Below are 18237 nucleotides of genomic sequence, written 5' to 3' on the forward strand. Positions count from 1 at the left end.
ACACCCGCAGATCTCGCTTTCACAGGGGTGCTGCTTCTCCACAGTGCATTTGTCAGACTAGGCTCTATGGTGGACTGTCTAAAGAAAAACTATTTTTTCGGCCAAAATGTTTTTCCAGTGGACTGTACACGGGGTATGGACTACACGCAGGAAAATCCGGTACATAAAATTGCAGAAAACGCTTTTCTGTTCTCCAGGAATGTTAAAACAGCCGAAGGCGCAACAAAACAGTCTCGCCTAAGCTTCCCGATACTGTCTACAAAACTGAGAAAGTCGCATTCTCAGAACGCAACGCTGGTCAATTGCGCCTGCTCTGCACCAAGCAGAGGAATGACGGTGTCAACTAATGGCTCGATCATGTTGCTTGTGCATGCTCAGAGTCTTTATAGTGTCCATGAATTTGTTACTTTTACTTTCTTTTTCTTTGGTATTCATAAAGACTGTTTGGGAAAGCTTTGGAAACATGGTTTCTTTGCAAATATACCTTGACAAACTGAACGAGGTCCTCCATGGACTCTATGACCTCGGACACAGCCAGGTAGTCCAGGACCTTTTTGCACTCTCGGATGATCTTGCGCACTTCAGACTCGTCGAAGCACAGCAGCAGCGCGGATGTCCCCTGCAGAATTCCTGCGGGGAAAAAGACACGGTCCGTTCTCCACTGTAGCCAAATTGAGAGACGGAGCCAAAACCTTACCCCAACTTGGCTCAGCCACAGAATGGGGTGAGTCACATTATGGTGTCCTCGATTTATTGAGTCATGTAAGTTAATCACTTGCCCAAGGGCTGTTGTACTTTTCCACAAAGATAGGAACTAGCCTATGGACGAATATCCCTGAAATCCAAGCCTGCAGGACCATGAAGTATCACCGCAAAGGCTAAAACTTTCAAAACACTTGTCCGCCAATCCTCATGAAAGACAACTCGCAGGGTTCAGAAACAAGGTTCACTAATTTAAAGGCTGGCATTATAAAATTTGGTTGGTCCGAACAAGGTCTGTAATAAAGACTGCCGACATTCCACCACTTGACCTCATTGCTAAACATTGCCTGTTTCATGAACTGTGCGCTCAAAGTGGTACATGAAGTGGAAGGTGATCCATTGGGCAAAGCCGGATATATGACGTGAGCTTTGCAAAACAAGGAAGTACCAAGACACTGGTTCAGAAGAGTGTCTTTTTGCCTAAAGGCTGACCAAGAGAATCGTCTCCTGCCAGGCGAAAAACCGGTTCCCAGTTCCTTTCCTCCATTCCCTCTCACTCTCTTCTCTCCGAGTCTCTGGGCTACTCCCCACAAAAAGGAGGGGGGCGTCCTTCTTTCTTGAATGGAGAGGGGAAATTGAGCAAGAGTTTCCTCCTTTCTGGCTGCTTGTAGGCCTTTAAGGTCGCACCCTTCTGCAGGTAGACATGACACTGTGGTTAAGCCAACCTGATATGACACAAGCTTGCTCTCACTTTGCAGGACAGCTTGGGGTTCCTCACTAGACATGATTCAAATGGTTTCCCTCGTGAATTGCATACCTCTAGCTCCCTCAATGAGCTTCTTCCTGGCCGGTTGGGAGTATGGATCTGCCTTGAGTAGAGCGGATGCCTCCTCGAGCAGCTTCGACGACTGCTCCACGCGGTGCAGAGCTGCTGGCATGTCTTGGCGTAGGATCTGGTCGTCGCTGCTGTTGATGGTCTCCCGGCCAACCTGGCATTGCCGCATCACATTAACGTTCAAATGATTAGAGAACACATGTGCAGTCTTGAGACTGTGCAGTCTTGAGACTATGCAGTCTTGAGACTGCAGCCTTGAGACTATGCAGTCTGATACTGTGCAGTGCCGATTGTGCAGAACTTTGAGAATGTATGCAGTCTAGAGACTGCAGAGTTCTGAAATGATGTAGTCTTGAAATACTGCAGTCTTGAGACTGTGCAAGGTTTTGGGATTTAGTGATCAAACGCCTCCCGATTGCCAATGGGGAGCAATTAAAATGCATGTTGTTTTCACCCCCTAATTAAGAAAATGCAGTGTAGCCATATTTTTGTTCTGGAGCTCCCATAGAAGCTACAATCTGTCCCTCCTTGATGGGAAAAGAAGAAAACTCCGTACCTTGACAAGGTTGGAGACAGCCATGCTGACGGCCTTGACCGGCCGCTCAAGGTCCGGCATGGCATTGCCATCTTCGGCTTCTTCATGAAGGATCACCAACCTGGAAACCTAAGGCCAACAGCCCCAACTCAATGTTTAACCAGTATACTTTGTTTAATCCACTAATTTCATGAAACAGTCATATGTTAAATTATTGTTGATACAACTGATATAAGGTTGCACAAGTGAATCTGACGCTGTAAAACAAGCCTGAAAAGTCTGTGCTTGCACATAGAAAGCTCAAACTTTCACCAAGTGTGCAATGAGCAGGTTCATTTTACCATGTGAAATTTCAAGGCATATAGAAATTTTTTGTAAAAAATGAGAGCAGCAAACTTGGCAAAGCCAATGTCGTGTGCGTTCGCAGACGACAGAGTTGGCGATGCTCGTGGCGCCATATCCTGATAGGCGCAGCGAGCAGAGAACAGAGTATGCTGTCTGCTCGCCGCATCCATCAAGTTCATAATGCCACTAACTTCATTAGCGAACACATCCTGCGTTGACTTTGGCAAGTTTGCTTTTTTTTTTTTTTTACAGGGAGAGTATTACATTTTGAAATTTCACACGCTAAAACTGCAGTGCACATTTGATGAAATTTTGAGCTTTCTATGAGCAGGAGCCGATTCTTTAAGCTCGCTTTACAGCGACAGATCTGCTTGCGCCACCTTGTACATGCATTGCAAGTGACGTCTTGTGGTACCGTACCAGCCACCATGATCCTGTGTCCATATTTTCTGTAGCCTATATTTCGCACCATCAAATTTGTTCTTCCCGGAAATTCAATGGTGACGCGCTGCAGAAAGTACAAGCACCGGAGCATGGTCCGGAGCAATGGCGGCTGATGCGACATCAATGCAAGCTATGTATGCTGTGTTCACCCCTAAGCTGACAGACCCATCAAACGCTTCCCCTTGATCACCTGACCTCGCTCTCTGTGCGCGGGAGAGTGTTCACGTGGTGAAAGGTAGACGTATGACTGGTCCAACCAGCACGTTGCCTCCATTGCAGTCAACTTAGGGGAGAACGGAGTAGGCTATGCGGAGCTCAAGTTCGTCTGCTTCTTGCACAGGGATTGCGATAATATCAGAATGCCGCACTCTCATTGGCTGATATAAAACAAATATAGTGGGTAGGCCGCAATGCATCTAGCATTGAGGTCTACCCACTATCCTTTCAATCAAAGCCAATCAAAGCGTGGCGGCGCTTTGATTGGCTTTGATGTCTGATGTCACCACAGCTCCTACGCAAGCACGATTTGCTCTCCGCATAGAAGCCATGGAGAATAGAAGGGTAGGAGAGGGCATGACGTCGGCCGCGTAGCCTCCGCAAGCCATGCTCCCTTGATGCCTCGCCTCTTTCTCATTTTCCTCCTTACTCTCCTCACTTACCTTGCCAACGTGACCACATCACGTGACCGTAGCTCGCCTTCGTCTTGCTATGGGGTACTAGAATACACCACAGTCTAGACTTCGATCTGATAAAACCTACCGGACGGAGCACGCGCAAGCCTGCGAGGAGTCCTTCTACAATCAACCATCCATCTCACACGTGACATGTCACCCGCACCAATCGCCAGAGAGATCTGCGGTCACGCTGGGCACAAAATCGTTTAAACTTTTTATGACTAGGCTTCACCAATATTGCAACGTGCCCCCTCCTAGTACTTCTAACCTCCTTGATAGAAGCCTTTCCCCACGGTCAAAAAATTTAAGCTTCATATCCCACAGCGTTACAAAGCATTTGGCGATAAATCGGTGTCTACCGCCTTCAACATGAGCTAAGTTTCTGTGGTTTCGTGTTTCGTAATCTAGGTCAGAACAGGTGACCATTCATCATGTTTCTAACACTGCAATTCTGAAAGTGTAACTTCTAAAATTTTCAGGGAATGGAGTGCTCATCAGCAACTACCCAATCAATCTAATTCACATGTGCTGATTGAAAAGAGTTCTGCCTCGAATTTTAATTGCACCTCTAAGCATCGCTTGTCAGTCCACCTTAGCTAAAGATAGACACTACAGCAGAGATGTCAGCTGCAGTGGAAGGATGTACAAGGGCCTTTGCCTCCAATTTCTGAAGGGGGTTCAATGTTATCGTTGCACCCTAGGCTCCAAAAACAAACAGGCGTCCCGCCTACGTTCATAAAAACAAAAACCGAAAAGGGCCCGGGAAAAAAAAAAAAAAAACGCAAGGTAATACGAGCCGGAAGCTTCTAATATTAGCCGCACCCGCAAAGCCCAGCAGCAACTGCCACCAGCCGGCAGCACAAGGCGAAATGGCGGCCGGCTTTTTTCGTCTGCTAATTTTTTTTTTCTCCTCCCAAGCGTTGTTCGTTTGCTTTTTTGTGCTATTTAATCTTCCCTCCCCGCACTTTACTCGGCAAACTCCGCCGTGACACCTTTTTAACCCACCCTCCTCGTCGATAAAATTACGCGCAGCTGTTTTCGTTGTCTGTACTTTTCTCTTTCAAAACACGATGGGAGAGATACTGTCACGGCGAAAACACGACTTCAATCTTGACGCATCGCTCGTTGAGCGCGCAAGGAAAACATCAAATTCAACGTTTCTACGCGCACGACCGCACTAATAGATAAAACAAAGCTTTTTTTTTTTTTTTTTTTTTTTTTTTTTTTTTTTAGACATAGCGTTTTTGATACGGAGACTTTTCAAACATCTGCAACGTCGAATAATCGGTGAAGCAGTAGGTTTTATGTCGCAAGTCCTGCCCGAACGCTTGGCACCTACGACCACTTTCGTTCACTTCACTTTCATCCTACATTTCACGTAGGAGTATTCCGCCTCCTCGTAGCCTACGCTGTCGTTGCGAGCGCGTCTTTTTTTCCCTTCTAATCATGCCTTTTAATGGTATTGAACGATGGAGCTTGATTAGCACATCGGTATGGTGCATCATTTGTGTGCAACTCGACAGCGAAAGGTTGAAGAACTCCAAATGACGAGTCGTAAATGATGCATTGTGCTCGACTTTTAAATGAGTCACGAACTTGTGCAACCGTCGCAAGCCGTGAGGTCGGCCAGGCTTTGTCACCCGGCCAGAAAAACTGTAAAAATAAGCTCGACCTGATGTAAGGTGGTGACAGTTATATAAGGCAAGAAGACAAAAACAAAAATGATGGCACTCCCCCATCACACCTGCCACCGTACGTCACAGCCCGTCCTACCGAAAAAGTAAAAGGCTGATTTCTTTCTTAACCGCCTCCGTTCTTCTATTGTTTACACGTTACAGATGCTATGGTGAGGGCGCAGGCTAGCTTTTCTAAATTGAGCATAGTTGTAAACCCGAGACTGAAAATACGGACAAGGGACAAACACGTATATCCAGTCTCGGGTTTACAACTATGCTCTACAGATGCTATTTGTTATGATATGCAGTGCTTGTTTTCTTCATAAGCTTAACAGTTTGTATTTAAATTTTGCACAACCTGCTGGTCCTACATTAGAAAAATCGTCCAATAAACATGCTTACTGCCGTAGCATTTGCTTCAGTAGCTCTCGAGCATGTTAATATTCGCAACGTCGTTAAAAACTTTTAGGAAGTGGATACATGCTTTCTAAATGTTTAAAAAGCACCAACACGCTCAAATGGTACAAGTCGTTAAAAAAACCCGCCGTGGCCGCCCCCCCCCCCCCCCCCCCAAAAAAAAAAAAAAAAAGAAAACAAAAATACAACACAAAAAAAAAAAGCAGACGGCGCCTGTTTGTGCTCTTTTTATGCCTGGTTTCCGTCTGCTGAAGTGGATGATATCACCAGAGGGAAGACGAAACCCAGAACACTCCTTTTCCGAACTTGTCACGTCCGGTGCAGCGCGATTTCGCATTGTACCGTCATCACTCGCAAGTGACCTTCACGCTTACTCACCCGATCAAAAATCACCAAAACGGTAACTCGCGCACCTTTTGATCGATTTGTTATACGGAAAATTCGATTTCAAAAACTAACCCGCATCACAGCATCTCCAAATAATATCGTGATTCTTTCGCGTTGGTTGTAACTTTTTTTTTCTTGCGTTTGTGTGGTTTTGTTAACTTTTCCAACTGTTTTCGCACTGCGGGGGTACGACACCTGACACCGCACTTACGTCAAAAAGGGATGTACGAAAGCTGTTTTAAAATTTTAATTATCTCAATTCAAACTGTGCGCGCCGCAAAATTGTTTTGTTTGTTTCTTTTGTTGTTTTATTACGAAGCGTTGCATCGAGGAAGTAATTAACGCCCTGCCTGCTCGAGCTTTTTAAACATGTTCGCAGATGGGCAGGGCACACTTACGCTATCACTCGAGTTCTCCCCTTCGTACACCTAAGCCTGCCCTCACTTCGCGGAAAAAAGTGTTTGCAAGTCACATAATGAGTTACAAACGCTACAAAATGTCTCAAAACCCCAGTTTAGGGGCCGCAGTGACAACAAACTTGCAATGCAGGCATTAAAACCGCGAGTCTACGAAACACAATCCCCTTACCTGTTGTGCTACAGGTTCGAGTATGCTCTCTATCGTCTTCGTGTGGAACACCGGCATCGTAACTTCTCGCCGCTATCGCGGAGTCAGCACGTATCCGTTGGCGAAGAACGCGATAGTCTAAGGTAAGAACAAGCGGCCGTGTTATATCACCGCGAAGAAACAGTCAGGGCACCAAAATAATTCGCGGCTTCGAAAGCGTTTTCACGACCATAAACACACACCCTCCCTAAACACAGCCTGGAGAGCAGCACCAATTTCGGCAGGCTCCGCGATGCGTGCGCCGTCTGGGGAGTTCTGTTGACAGCGTCAGCGTCTTCACTTTCGTTTATTTTATTTTTTTTCTTGTTCGCGTAATGGTTTCGGTTTTGATTTTTCAATAGCACAGAACGCTGTAGATCGTATGTGAACCTTGTCGAACGCTGTGGTTGTCTTTGCTGCAGGGTACAACACTCCCGACTTCTCCCAAGTTCGACTATTTTCAGATTTCGGCGAGTTTCTGCTGTTTTCACGTAATGCAAAAATAACCCTGTACAACCGCGCATGGAAAGGTACAAGAAAAGTAGGTCAGGGCTCTCAAAGTTCGTCCATGACCTTTTATTTTGCTTGTTTATATTTGCGGAAAAAACTTTTTCTTTCTTGCTTATTGTAGTTATAAAGCGCGGGTGCTTGTAGGCGCACTGGTGCGCGCCTTCGGCCTATCTACTGTATTTAAACATTTCCCGAGCAAACTGAATAAAACCCTATCGACTGCAATTGCCAAAATTAAACAAATTTAGCCCGTGCCCTCAAAACATCCACATAAAAAAAAAAATTATAATAATAAACATGCTGTAACAGTACAAAGCAGACACTTACCCATATTCTAAGGCCGAGAGTACCCTACAGCAAGAGATGCTCACTCATTACTTAACTGGGCAGCCCAGGTATTTAACTGCCTCTAATAGCCGCATTTACATAAATGCGACTTAGTCGCATCGAATCCAGTTGTCGCGTTCGATGCGGCCATGTAAACGGCATAACGCGCTAGAGAAGCGAATCACATTCAAGTCGCTAGACAATAATTCAATCACTAGTCTTAACCTGTCAGTGAACACAAAAGAGAAAAGGCAATGTCCACAGCATGAAGCATGTGCGATCAGGACACCTCCCCCTACAAACACGACATCTTTCAAATCGGTCTTTTCAAGTTTTATTTTCAGGTCATATCACTCGATGCTCGTACACGACCGCAGTTTGGGAGGAAAAAAAGTGGCGAACAACAACAAAACGCTTTAAATAATATTCGAATAAATAAAGAGTAACACACAGCGGTTAGAGTCGTTCCAACTTACACGGGTTTGACTTGTAACCTACCTAACTTTCAACAGTCTTTAAAAGAATAGAAACCGCACAGTGGCGTCAATACATACAGGGCATTCGAACGGAAACATTTCTACACTCCACCAAACCCAGGTGGGAGGGGGCAAGGCGGATACACAGAGGAAAGTAATGCCAAAATCAGTTGCGGTCGCAAGCATTTTCACCCTCCGTACGAACGCTTGTAGGTTTTTCCGTGTACCGTAGTCCTTCGTGTGATCCTGCACATGACCTATTGCTTCGGATGTGCCGAACGCATACTTGCACAGGACATCACTCCGTTTCGTAAACGCAGTTCCAACACAGTTTCCCCACACAGTTCCCAACGCAGTCCCCCGCACTGACCGTCTTGCAACACCATCCACGAGCACTGCACAAAAATCGGGCTTCGCAGCATACGGGTACCGGCGCGGAGACATTCCCTCTGTAGGACTTCCTCGAGTTGCCGCCCGTCGTCACGTCGTGTTGTTGCATAGCGTTTGGTGTTTGCAGTTGCTTCGCTTTTTCCGTGCCTTCGCGGCACGAAGAAAGGCGGAAAAAATTAAAAAGGAAGAGAGTTCCCGACTACACAGTGCGCATTGCGCCTCGCACGTCCGTCCGCACGTCACACGTCAGTGTTTGCGTTTCTTGCACGCGCACTTCACTGCCCGTTCGGAATACAATGTGTCGCACACTGAAAGCCATTCGTAAACAGACAAAACAAGGCACGTAAAACAACCTCTCTCCAACAAAAGACTAAAAAAACTTGAACTCACGAGGAGAGGAACGAAGGAAACCGCTGAACACTGCATTTGGTCCTGTGTCACTCGCCGACATCTATGGGGCTAAAAAAGGTTTATACATTTTATCATCTTAGTTGTAATTAAAAAAGAGTTGGAGATGCCATAAAAAAATGAAAGCCATTTTCAACTCCCTATAACGCCGAATTAGAGTGCAGCTCTTGAGGAGGAGGAGGGAAGGGTACTGGGGGGGTCACGTGACCTTGGGAGATCACGTGACCTCAGGGGGGGAGGGGGGGGGGTCACATGATCTCGGGTGGGGGGGTCACGTGACGGTGACGTCATCAGTGATGACGCCAATGACGTCATCGGCATCCGCATCGTCATCATCAGTGATGACATCATCAGTGACGTCACTGATGACGTCATCGGCATCTGCATCGTCATCGTCACTCATGAGGTCACTGATGACGTCATCGTCACGTGACCCCCCCCCCCCAGGTCTTCCCGAGGAAACCCGAGGTCCTCCCGTAGGAGCCCGAGGTCCTCCCGAAGGAACCCGAGGTCCTCCCGAAGAAACCCGAGGTCCTTCCGAGGTCCTCCTGTAGGAGCCCGAGGTCCTCCCGAAGGAGCCCGAGGTCCTCCCGAAGGAACCCGAGGTCCTCCCGAAGGAAGCCGAGGTCCTCCCGAAGGAACCCGAGGTCCTCCCGAAGGAAGCCGAGGTCCTCCCGAAGGAACCCGTGGTCCTCCCGAAGGAGCCCGAGGTCCTCCCGAAGGAACCCGAGGTCCTCCCGAAGGAAGCCGAGGTCCTCCCGAAGGAACCCGAGGTCCTCCCGAAGGAAGCCGAGGTCCTCCCGAAGGAACCCGAGGTCCTCCCGAAGGAGCCCGAGGTCCTCCCGAAGGAACCCGAGGTCCTCCCGAAGGAGCCCGAGGTCCTCCCGAAGGAACCCGAGGTCCTCCCGAAGGAAGCCGAGGTCCTCCCGAAGGAACCCGTGGTCCTCCCGAAGGAACCCGAGGTTCTCCCGAAGAAACTTGAGGTCCTCACGAGGTCCTCGTGAAGGAACCCAAGGTCCTTCCGAAGGAACCCGAGGTCCTTCGGGAGGACCTCGGGTTTCTTCGGGAAAATTTACCCATAATGCACCACGCGGTTACGCCGACGGCGACAGCAACGTCGACGCCGCTCAAGCCAGAAACGGCGCCTAAGAGCTGCACTCTAAAAAAAATATTAAGAATGTCTCATTATATTTGATAAACTCAGCACACACAGTATGTGCTGTAAATGAGCTGGGCACAGGCTGCGCGCATGTCATGTCTCGAGGTACCATGACATCATGTGATATCATGTCCTGTGACACACTGATGTCAAGGTCACATAGCAATATAGCTAGGCCATAGTTTTTCTGGTGTTCCATTTGTTTTCCAAATACCGACATATTTTGGCAATCTTTTTCAGACGTACGCTAAAAACAGTTTTTGGTAAAAAAAAAAAGGAAATCTCTTAAAAAGCTAGAGGGTTTCAACAACAAAAAAAAATTGCCCTAGCTGGAGCAAAAATTTTCAGAAATCAGTCTTTTTTCAGTTTTCACCGATGTACTTTTGACATCAATGGTGGATTGTTAGCATTTTTCAGTTAGAACCAAATTTGAATGTTTGACACCGACAGACGTTTGTCGGTGGAGGAAAGTTCATTGCCTAAATGTAAGCTGTATAAGGCTATGTTGCTTATACGGCTATGACGCAGGCATCGGTCGAGCCCGATGTATCACTGTACTTATGAAACACAGCTTTATGACATAATCTGCGTCAAAACCCAACGTAATCCAAACCACTTTGAAAAAATGCCCCCCCCCCCCCCCCCCAATCGACGTTACTGCACTCATAATACTGCTCCACTCCAACTCGCTTGGGTGATGGCTAAAGGAAAAGGCCCGCAGTCAAAAGTCACAACCACACATTCGCGCAGACTTTTTAAGAGGTAGATTGAACTGACGTTGGGAGCCCTCTCACTTTGAACGAAAATTGTTTCTCTAAACGGAATGATGCAAAGTGGAATATGGGAAACACAAAAAAAAACAAAAAAAAAACAGTTACAAGTCCACAACAAGAGAACAGCCCAAATTCCGAGTCCGACGCACAACACCGCAACACGTTGGCCCATCAATTGCATGGAGCGACGGGTTTGCTTGCCTTTTTTATCGGGGTCATCTGAGATCCTTCGACAAACTGAAACTGAGAAAAGGCATTCGAAATGGAAGCTCGATCTCCAGTCAATCTTTGGCATAGCTCATGGTATGAGGTAGGCGGCAAAAAACGACAAACCCCGATGTCAAATGCAACCCCAACCCTTCTCCTTCCTTCGGCTTCTCAGAAAAAACTCGGTGCGCGGAAGCGAGGCAGTAAAACAGAAGGGACTGTTGAGCTCGGTCGTTTGAAGCGAGAAATTTTTACCGCCCGTCAGTGGGGGGGGTTAGCGAGGAAAGAAAGTGCTTAGAAGGCGGGTCGTTGACACCTCCAACAACTGCAAGGCGCGACACTTTGACAAAAACAAGGCCGGCGTTGTAAAGGATGCATTGAAACTCGCGCGTCGACGACAGCGCGCCGGCGTGAAACGTCGGCCTTTAACACAAGGGGAAGACCAAAGACATAACACGGAAAGAAAAGACGTAAACAACTCTGACGAAAAAGAAAACAAAAAATATGAAGTCAACAAATACACAAATAAATAACAAAACAAGTATTACACATCATCTCGATACGCCAAGCGTGTCACCCTCCCCCCCCCCCCCCCACTTAAAAAATTAGAATTCGACACTCTCGTATACTCGCGGCGTTTAGCGCTTAAAAACGTGTTCGGCGGTCCTTCCCGCCCCCAAAACTTGGCTAAGTAGTATTAATCACCAGAGCGCAATCGCATCCACAAAAAAAGAAAAAAAAAAAAAAAACTGTGCGGCGGCACATAGTTCATTCTTCCGTTTGTTGAGAAAAATAGCTACAGAGTTGCACGCACACTCGATGCACACAAGCAGACATGCACACCAGAAACGAGAATAAACTGCACAAAATGTACAAAAATCAGCTAGGATATGTTAGCCGACGAGATCGTCCAGGAGACTCGGAAAAAAGGCGGGGCTGGCGCGGACGGGCGAGGCGAGACGTTGTGAGGGAACGCATACTATGTTAGTCTTTTCTTTTTGCTTTCTTTCGGAAGGCAAGCACTTATGAAAATCTCATACCACACTAAAACGACGACCTTTCTCTCTTTGTGGAGCTTTTTGTTTTCTTTTAGAAGGCAAATCATTCTAACAATCTCACCCAAAAGTTATAAACTCCTTGCTTTCAATGAGAAAAATCCTGGGCTTGTCGAAGACACCATGCTTCGCTCAAGCTACCACGATGTCTCTAAGACTAACCACCGACCTAGGCACACTCCTAAACGAGAGCAAAACGATCCGATCGAAACCGTCGTGCAGGGAAGTTGGAGAGTTCGCTGACTAGGCTTTGAAAAAAACGCTAGCTGAAAATCACGATAGGTCGCACCACCGTTTCGGCTTTCAAATGCATAGAATTGATAGGGCCAGATCTTGGAGCTTTCGTGTGCACGGCGTGTAGCCTCGATGCCACGTCACGCTAATGACGTCGAGACGTTCAGATGACGGTCATTATGTGACACTACGTCACATGACGCAACCTTCATGAGACACAATCTCGTGCAACACTCTGACACCGTGTCCGTTGAGTGATCCGGCATACCTCGCATGGCCCAGTGATTTCAGGTGACACCACGTGACAGGACGTCGCACGACACTAATGTTACGTGAGCCAATGTGATGTCAGATGAAACTGTGACGTATAGCATCACATGAGCCACAATATCAGGCGACGCCCACGTGGCATAGGATCTATAAATGCTATGCATTTAGGGCACCCTTGAGACATACCATAGAGAGAAGCAATTGTCCTTTTTTTCCCCGCCTTACCCAACCACAGAGGTGCCCCAGAACATCAAATCGTGCTTCACGTGATTAGAGCAAGCCACATCTGATGACCGGCGCTGCTTGATGCAATAATCTGGACACTCAACCCCAAAGACTGGTGTTCCCTACGTTCTGCCATCGCCCGCCGGCGCTTTGTTTCGTAGCCCGCCGAGGCGCGCAACTTTGGAATATCACGGGACCTATGTACACACCAAATGTAGCCTAAAAAAAAAGTGAGAAAAAAACTAATATTTGCACCTGTTGCCCACACATTTGTTGCTTTTTTTTTTTTTTCTTTCTCTTTTTTTTTTTCTTGTCTTTTTCGACTGGCGAGAGACTCGTTAAAAAGGCTAGCCACGACCGCCCCAGGGCAGGCAGTTTTCTCTCGGGAACGCAGACGCGCAGTCCCCGCGGGGAAAAAAACCCTGGGATCCGTCGTCGGGCGCCCGTGCCCCGCCACCTCGCGACTGAGGGGGCGTGGAAAATGCCGCTGCGGAAGTAAAGACTACGCGTCTGATGCGACGCAAAAACAGTCCCACCCACCCAAAACAAAACAGACAAAACAAGTAAACCGACAACGCGAGCGAGAGATGATTAAAAATTTTTAAAAAAGTCCTACCGCTTTGACCTCGACGGCAGTCGTTATTAAAAGCCCGTTGTGAGAAAGTGACGACGCGGCAACGGGCAAACTGCCTCGTAAAGCCACAGTCCGCTATTTTAGAAAGTAAACTGTCGGAAAAGCTCCGAAGGCTCTTCTGCCGAATTTCAGAACCAACAGGTAAAGATTTGGTGGATGAAATTCGTGTTTAAAAACTAACAAATGCCCCCCCAAAGAAAAAACGCAAAGTTAAAAGAAAAGTATTTGTCAAACAAGAACGACGGCCAGAAAGGCACTTAGTCATAAAACACCGACAAAACGGGAACTGCACGAGCCTCGAACGAAGCCGGATCGGTCCGCGGGCCGCGAGAAAGAGTCGGCTTCCAAGGTGCAGGTTTCTCCCTCGAAACTAAACCCAACCCCTCGGCGATCGGTCGCAAACGCATTTGTCGGGGGCAGCCTCGACACACAGTCGGGGGCGGGGCTAAAAACGATAACAAGAACAACGAAAAAACGCCGTCGACTCGGCAAGTGCGGCCCTCTTTCCGAACAAAAACCGGAACCCAAAATAAACGAGCCGACACCGAGTCTCTCGCCGGCCCGCGGTTGCGGCGACGCCGCGGCCGAGAGAGAGAGAGCTCACGCGAGTCGCACTGCGTGAGCCCGACTCAGCCGAAGCGCTCCTTGACTAGATACATGAGCTTCTTCTTCCCCTTGTAGGCCGCCTTCATGTTGTCCACCAGCTGCGCAAACTGCACGTGCCCGTCCTGCGCCAGCAGGAAAGTGTCTCTGGCCTTACTGAGGAACTCGATGAAGTCGCCGTAGTGGCGCGGCGAGATGTGGGCCAGCCGCGAGTGCGTCGTGTTCACGTACGCTGCAATGGCCGCCTCCAGCAGCGGCCGCAGGGGCGGCTTGTCCAGCGAGAGCGCCCGCACGCAGCGCCGCTTGGCGTCCAGCGTCGCCATTCCCGGCGCCGCCATCGAGCACCGCCGGAGGATGTCTGAGAGCACTGTGGCGCACTGCACGTGCTTCACAAGGAGGGGGACCAAGCTGGCGAGCTCGGAGCGCCCCAGCGAGTGGGCCAGTGCGCACGCCCAGTGGATGTCGTTGATGGCGGGATGGGCGTCCTGGTTGTAGGCCAGCTGCACGCCCCGCGTGGCGAGCACGGCCAGCTTGTAGGCGCGGTGGGCGTAGCCCCGGTGCTCCATGTAGCGGGCAACCGTGAAGAGCTGAGAGGAGGTCATGACGCCCGAGCCGGCGGCATCCACCACGATCTGGTGGGCGGTCTCGAAGGCGTACGCGTCCCCCTCGCAGAGGGTGAGGGCGTTGAGGGCACAGTTGGGGGGGTCCTTGGAGGCGCACTGGAGGGCCAGGGTACGGGCGCACGACGACAGCTCCTCCTGCTGGCCGAAGTCCAGTCCCAGGCGAAGGATTGTGGCATGCGACATGATGGTCGTTGCCACAGGACCTGCGGTGGAATTTGTCTCGCGGCTCGTACATTTGTCTTCGTCATGGGACTGTAGGGTCAAAACTACTTTAAAGGGGCACAAAGAGCGTTTTGAAAGCCTTGTTTTATAACCATAACTCGATCTACGAGCTCTAAGCATCCTAAAAAACCCGAAATTACATTCATATGCGGCCGATTTGTAGATTAAAAACATGATAAAAGTTCCCGATACTTACCGTTGGTGCAGAACAACAGATGGCGTTGCCAAACCTTGCTGAATATGGTCGAACGACGAACGGCGCTTTTCAGCCCCTTGTGAGCAACGGGTTCCCACATGAACAAGCGGCCGACCGGTCCCGCTCGTTTACATAGTAGTCCATCGCTCGCGAGTGGCTCACAAGCGCCATTAGTCGTTCGACCATATTCAGCGAGGTTCGATAGCGCTATCTGCTGTTCTACACCAATGGTAAGTGTCGAAATTTTTTATCACTTTTTTTTTACATGCAAATTGGCCGTGCATGAATGTAATTTAAAGGGGCCCTGCAAGCACTTTTTTACTAATTTTTAATTTGCACCAAACCTGAGCGCACTGAACGTAGTAACTTAGTGTAACTTTTATTTTCTTGAAATTCGCTTTATTTTAAAAGTTATAGGCAAATCAAAATTACAAAAACAAGCAAAAAATAACCTCCCTTATGACGCCCTTGGTTGCTTGAGTGGCCGTGAACTAGAGGAGGGGTAGTGAGCTCATCGCGAGCGCTCACAGCTGCCGCATTCCGTGTCGACGGCGCGAGAGGGCGCCACTAAAGCATGTTCTGGACAGGCTGTATGCAGCGAGCAGCCAGAGCGGCTCTCATTGCCTTTGCTGCGTGATTAAACACTAATTCGGCATGACACTTCATTGGCCACAAACGACAGCAAACACGGGGTAAAGATCAGTTCAGAGTGGGAGCCACTTCGCGCTGTCATACTGCGAAACGGCCAAACCGCAAGACAAAGCATCTCGCCGACGGCCTTCGGAAGGCTCGGAGCCGGTAGGATCCTCCTGCCCATACGACCGCAGCGCTGCCGCATACATCCGGGTCCTTTCCGTGTCGGTGCCTGATCCCACTACTTCTTTCTAGTATGCGCCGCCTTTTCCACCGCTTGGTGGCTGGTATGTCGACGGGTCATTTCTTGTTGCCATACTTTATAAACTGCATTTGTTTCTTTTCTCATCTAAAATAGTGAACAAAAACTACTTTTATAAGTAATTGAAACGGTTCGCGACACTTATATTTTGTATTTCGACTAAAAAGAAGCTTTTAGCGGCTCTGACCAGTAGTAAGCCCAGGACCAAAGACGTCACATTTTGCGCGCTTTCGGTACCGCGGGTCGCCCTCATCGGTGGAGGAGGTTTCCGCGTCGTCCGGTTAAAATATGATGCACTGATATTTAGTTACTCTCTCCATGCCCGCTGGCTTGCCCGAACATCAAGAGACGTGGAAACCGCAAAAAAGGTTGACGCTTAAATATGATTGCAGGGCCCCTTTAAGGTTTTTTAGGATGATTAGAACTGGTGGGTTGAGTTATGACAATAAAAAGAGGATCTCAAAATGCGCTTTAGTGCCCTTCTAAGGGGGACGAAAATGGACGCTCGCAGCTCTTTTCGTTGGCGAAGACAGTTAAGGCCCGCCGCACTGTTCAGCATGACTAAACTGTTGTTGCTGACTGAAAGAGCTCCCAGTGTCCTTTTCTGTCCCCTTAAATGTGGTCTTAATTTTTCGGTTTAACCAATAGCACCTCCAATGCAATCCCTGCTTCCCAAGTGTTGTTACTGTCTGCGTGAGTGTAACACACACTTTTTCCGCCAAAATCGGTGCCCAAAAATAGATGCGTGTTACAATTAAAACCAAAAACCGAAACTCAAAAAGATAAACACAATACTCGGTACAGTATAGACCACTTACAACGTAACCGCTTATAGTGCAGGACCGGGTATAACGCGGTTTTTTTAAACCACCGGTTCGCCTCCCATAGAACTCCATGTAATTACATACCGCTTAAAATGCAGACGCGCGAAGGGAAATACCGGTTATAGTGCGGTTTCTGGCACAGCCCGCCGACCGCGCCGACGACCGGAGCAGCGAGCACGCTTCCCTGTGCGACACTAGATAACGGCGCGAGCCGCAAACGGCACTCGCGGGGCAAGGAGGTTGCTCGGAGAAGCGAAGAGAGAGGCTTCATTTGCCATAGCGACGGAAGGACGCACGCACGTGTCGTTCATGTGCGTGCGTCCCTCCGCTGCGTTGGAAACAAACAACCGAAACGACAGACCAATCGCAGGTCGAGAAGCGTTCGCGCGCGTTGCATGCCAATCGCGGGCCGGCCGGCCGGCGGCTTCTGTCCGCAAACATGGCGTCGGTTGTGGCGTTCATCTCATCGTTCCGCGTAAAAACGCTATCCTTGACAGTGAATTTTCGTTGTGTGTCGCTATGATAACCCAGCACGTACTAGAAGGGAAGATCCACCTACTCGTGCGGCGATGTGGCGGCGCTCTCAAGACGGCAGAAACGCCCGTGTCGTCGTGTTTGTTTACTTCGGCTAAAGTGGTGCTTTCTAAGCATTTGTGTTTTCGAACATCGCCCGGATTTCTTATTTGGAGCATTTCATGCCTGTGCTCAAGTTCAAGGTATTACTGGCGCGTACCGTATGAAGGATGCGAATTTTCACGCGTTTTCATCTCCGGAGAAAAGTGATTAGGGTTAGCAATCCTGAACGCTCGCAACGTCCGTCCGCAACCCGCGACGCCGAAGGCTGCGCCAGGCAAAAGCCGCTTATTTCTTTCAAAATGTGTGACACACTTGAGAGAGATGTCTACTAGTCTGGTGAAATAAAGACTTTCCTCAAACTAAGCTTTATTTTTCATCTAACATAAAATAAATTCTTTTACAAAGGTGGGTTGTCTCACGGCATGTATTTTGGCCTGAAAAATTGATGTTTTGGTTATAACGCGGTACCGCTTATAGTGCGGATTTTCGCGACTCCCGCGACATACGTTATATGCGGTCTACACTGTATAAGGCGGCTAGCCCTATTGCCATTGTGACCGTTTGTCTACAATCGCCATTTTAGCATCCATATCACACACATTTTCTCGGGTCTACGGACTCGTGTCTGAGTCTTAGGATGGAAAAAGAAAAGGAACTAGAACAGGAGGCATTATTTCAACGAAAGGCCATCACACTGGAGAGAAAAGATAATGGAACAGCGCTGCGTGGCCTCGCAATCCCAGCGACCCGACGAGCTTGCAAAGTTGTTTGGAAGATGACCTTCCCAGAGGCGACGGTCGTGCACTCCTACAAGCGCAAAGAAGCACGGCACCTAAAACTTTCTACACGAGAGCAAGGATTACGTTTGAGGGTAGCGAAGAACCATCGTCAAACTTCGACAAAGGCGACTAGTGCATGGCATTTATTTTTGTATTGATGTGTGTTTCATAAAATTTGTTCTATGAGGTATGTGTTCGGCCTTGCCTGCGCATTAGAATTGGGGGCGCTT

General features: G+C 48.5%; 2 protein-coding genes across 2 annotated transcripts in view; both read right to left on the minus strand.

Moving 5' to 3' along the window:
- The window catches only part of LOC8036371 (vinculin), a 38012-nt gene extending 31140 nt beyond the window's left edge, over positions 1-6872 (minus strand). Inside the window, exons 1-4 of the mRNA XM_042289476.1 lie at positions 6604-6872; positions 2094-2201; positions 1520-1691; positions 485-630 (exon numbers count right to left, since the gene is read on the minus strand). Of these exons, the coding sequence (XP_042145410.1) occupies positions 485-630; positions 1520-1691; positions 2094-2201; positions 6604-6660 (483 nt within the window). The 5' untranslated portion in view covers positions 6661-6872. The remainder of the gene's footprint in view (positions 1-484; positions 631-1519; positions 1692-2093; positions 2202-6603) is intronic.
- A 3653-nt stretch (positions 6873-10525) lies between these two features.
- The window catches only part of LOC8036372 (zinc finger SWIM domain-containing protein 5), a 41905-nt gene continuing 34193 nt past the window's right edge, over positions 10526-18237 (minus strand). Inside the window, exon 15 of the mRNA XM_029981651.4 lies at positions 10526-14718. Within this exon, the coding sequence (XP_029837511.4) occupies positions 13919-14718 (800 nt within the window). The 3' untranslated portion in view covers positions 10526-13918. The remainder of the gene's footprint in view (positions 14719-18237) is intronic.

This window comes from Ixodes scapularis, unplaced genomic scaffold (assembly GCF_016920785.2).
Source record: "Ixodes scapularis isolate PalLabHiFi unplaced genomic scaffold, ASM1692078v2 PGA_scaffold12__126_contigs__length_90152505, whole genome shotgun sequence".
NCBI lineage: Eukaryota > Metazoa > Arthropoda > Arachnida > Ixodida > Ixodidae > Ixodes > Ixodes scapularis.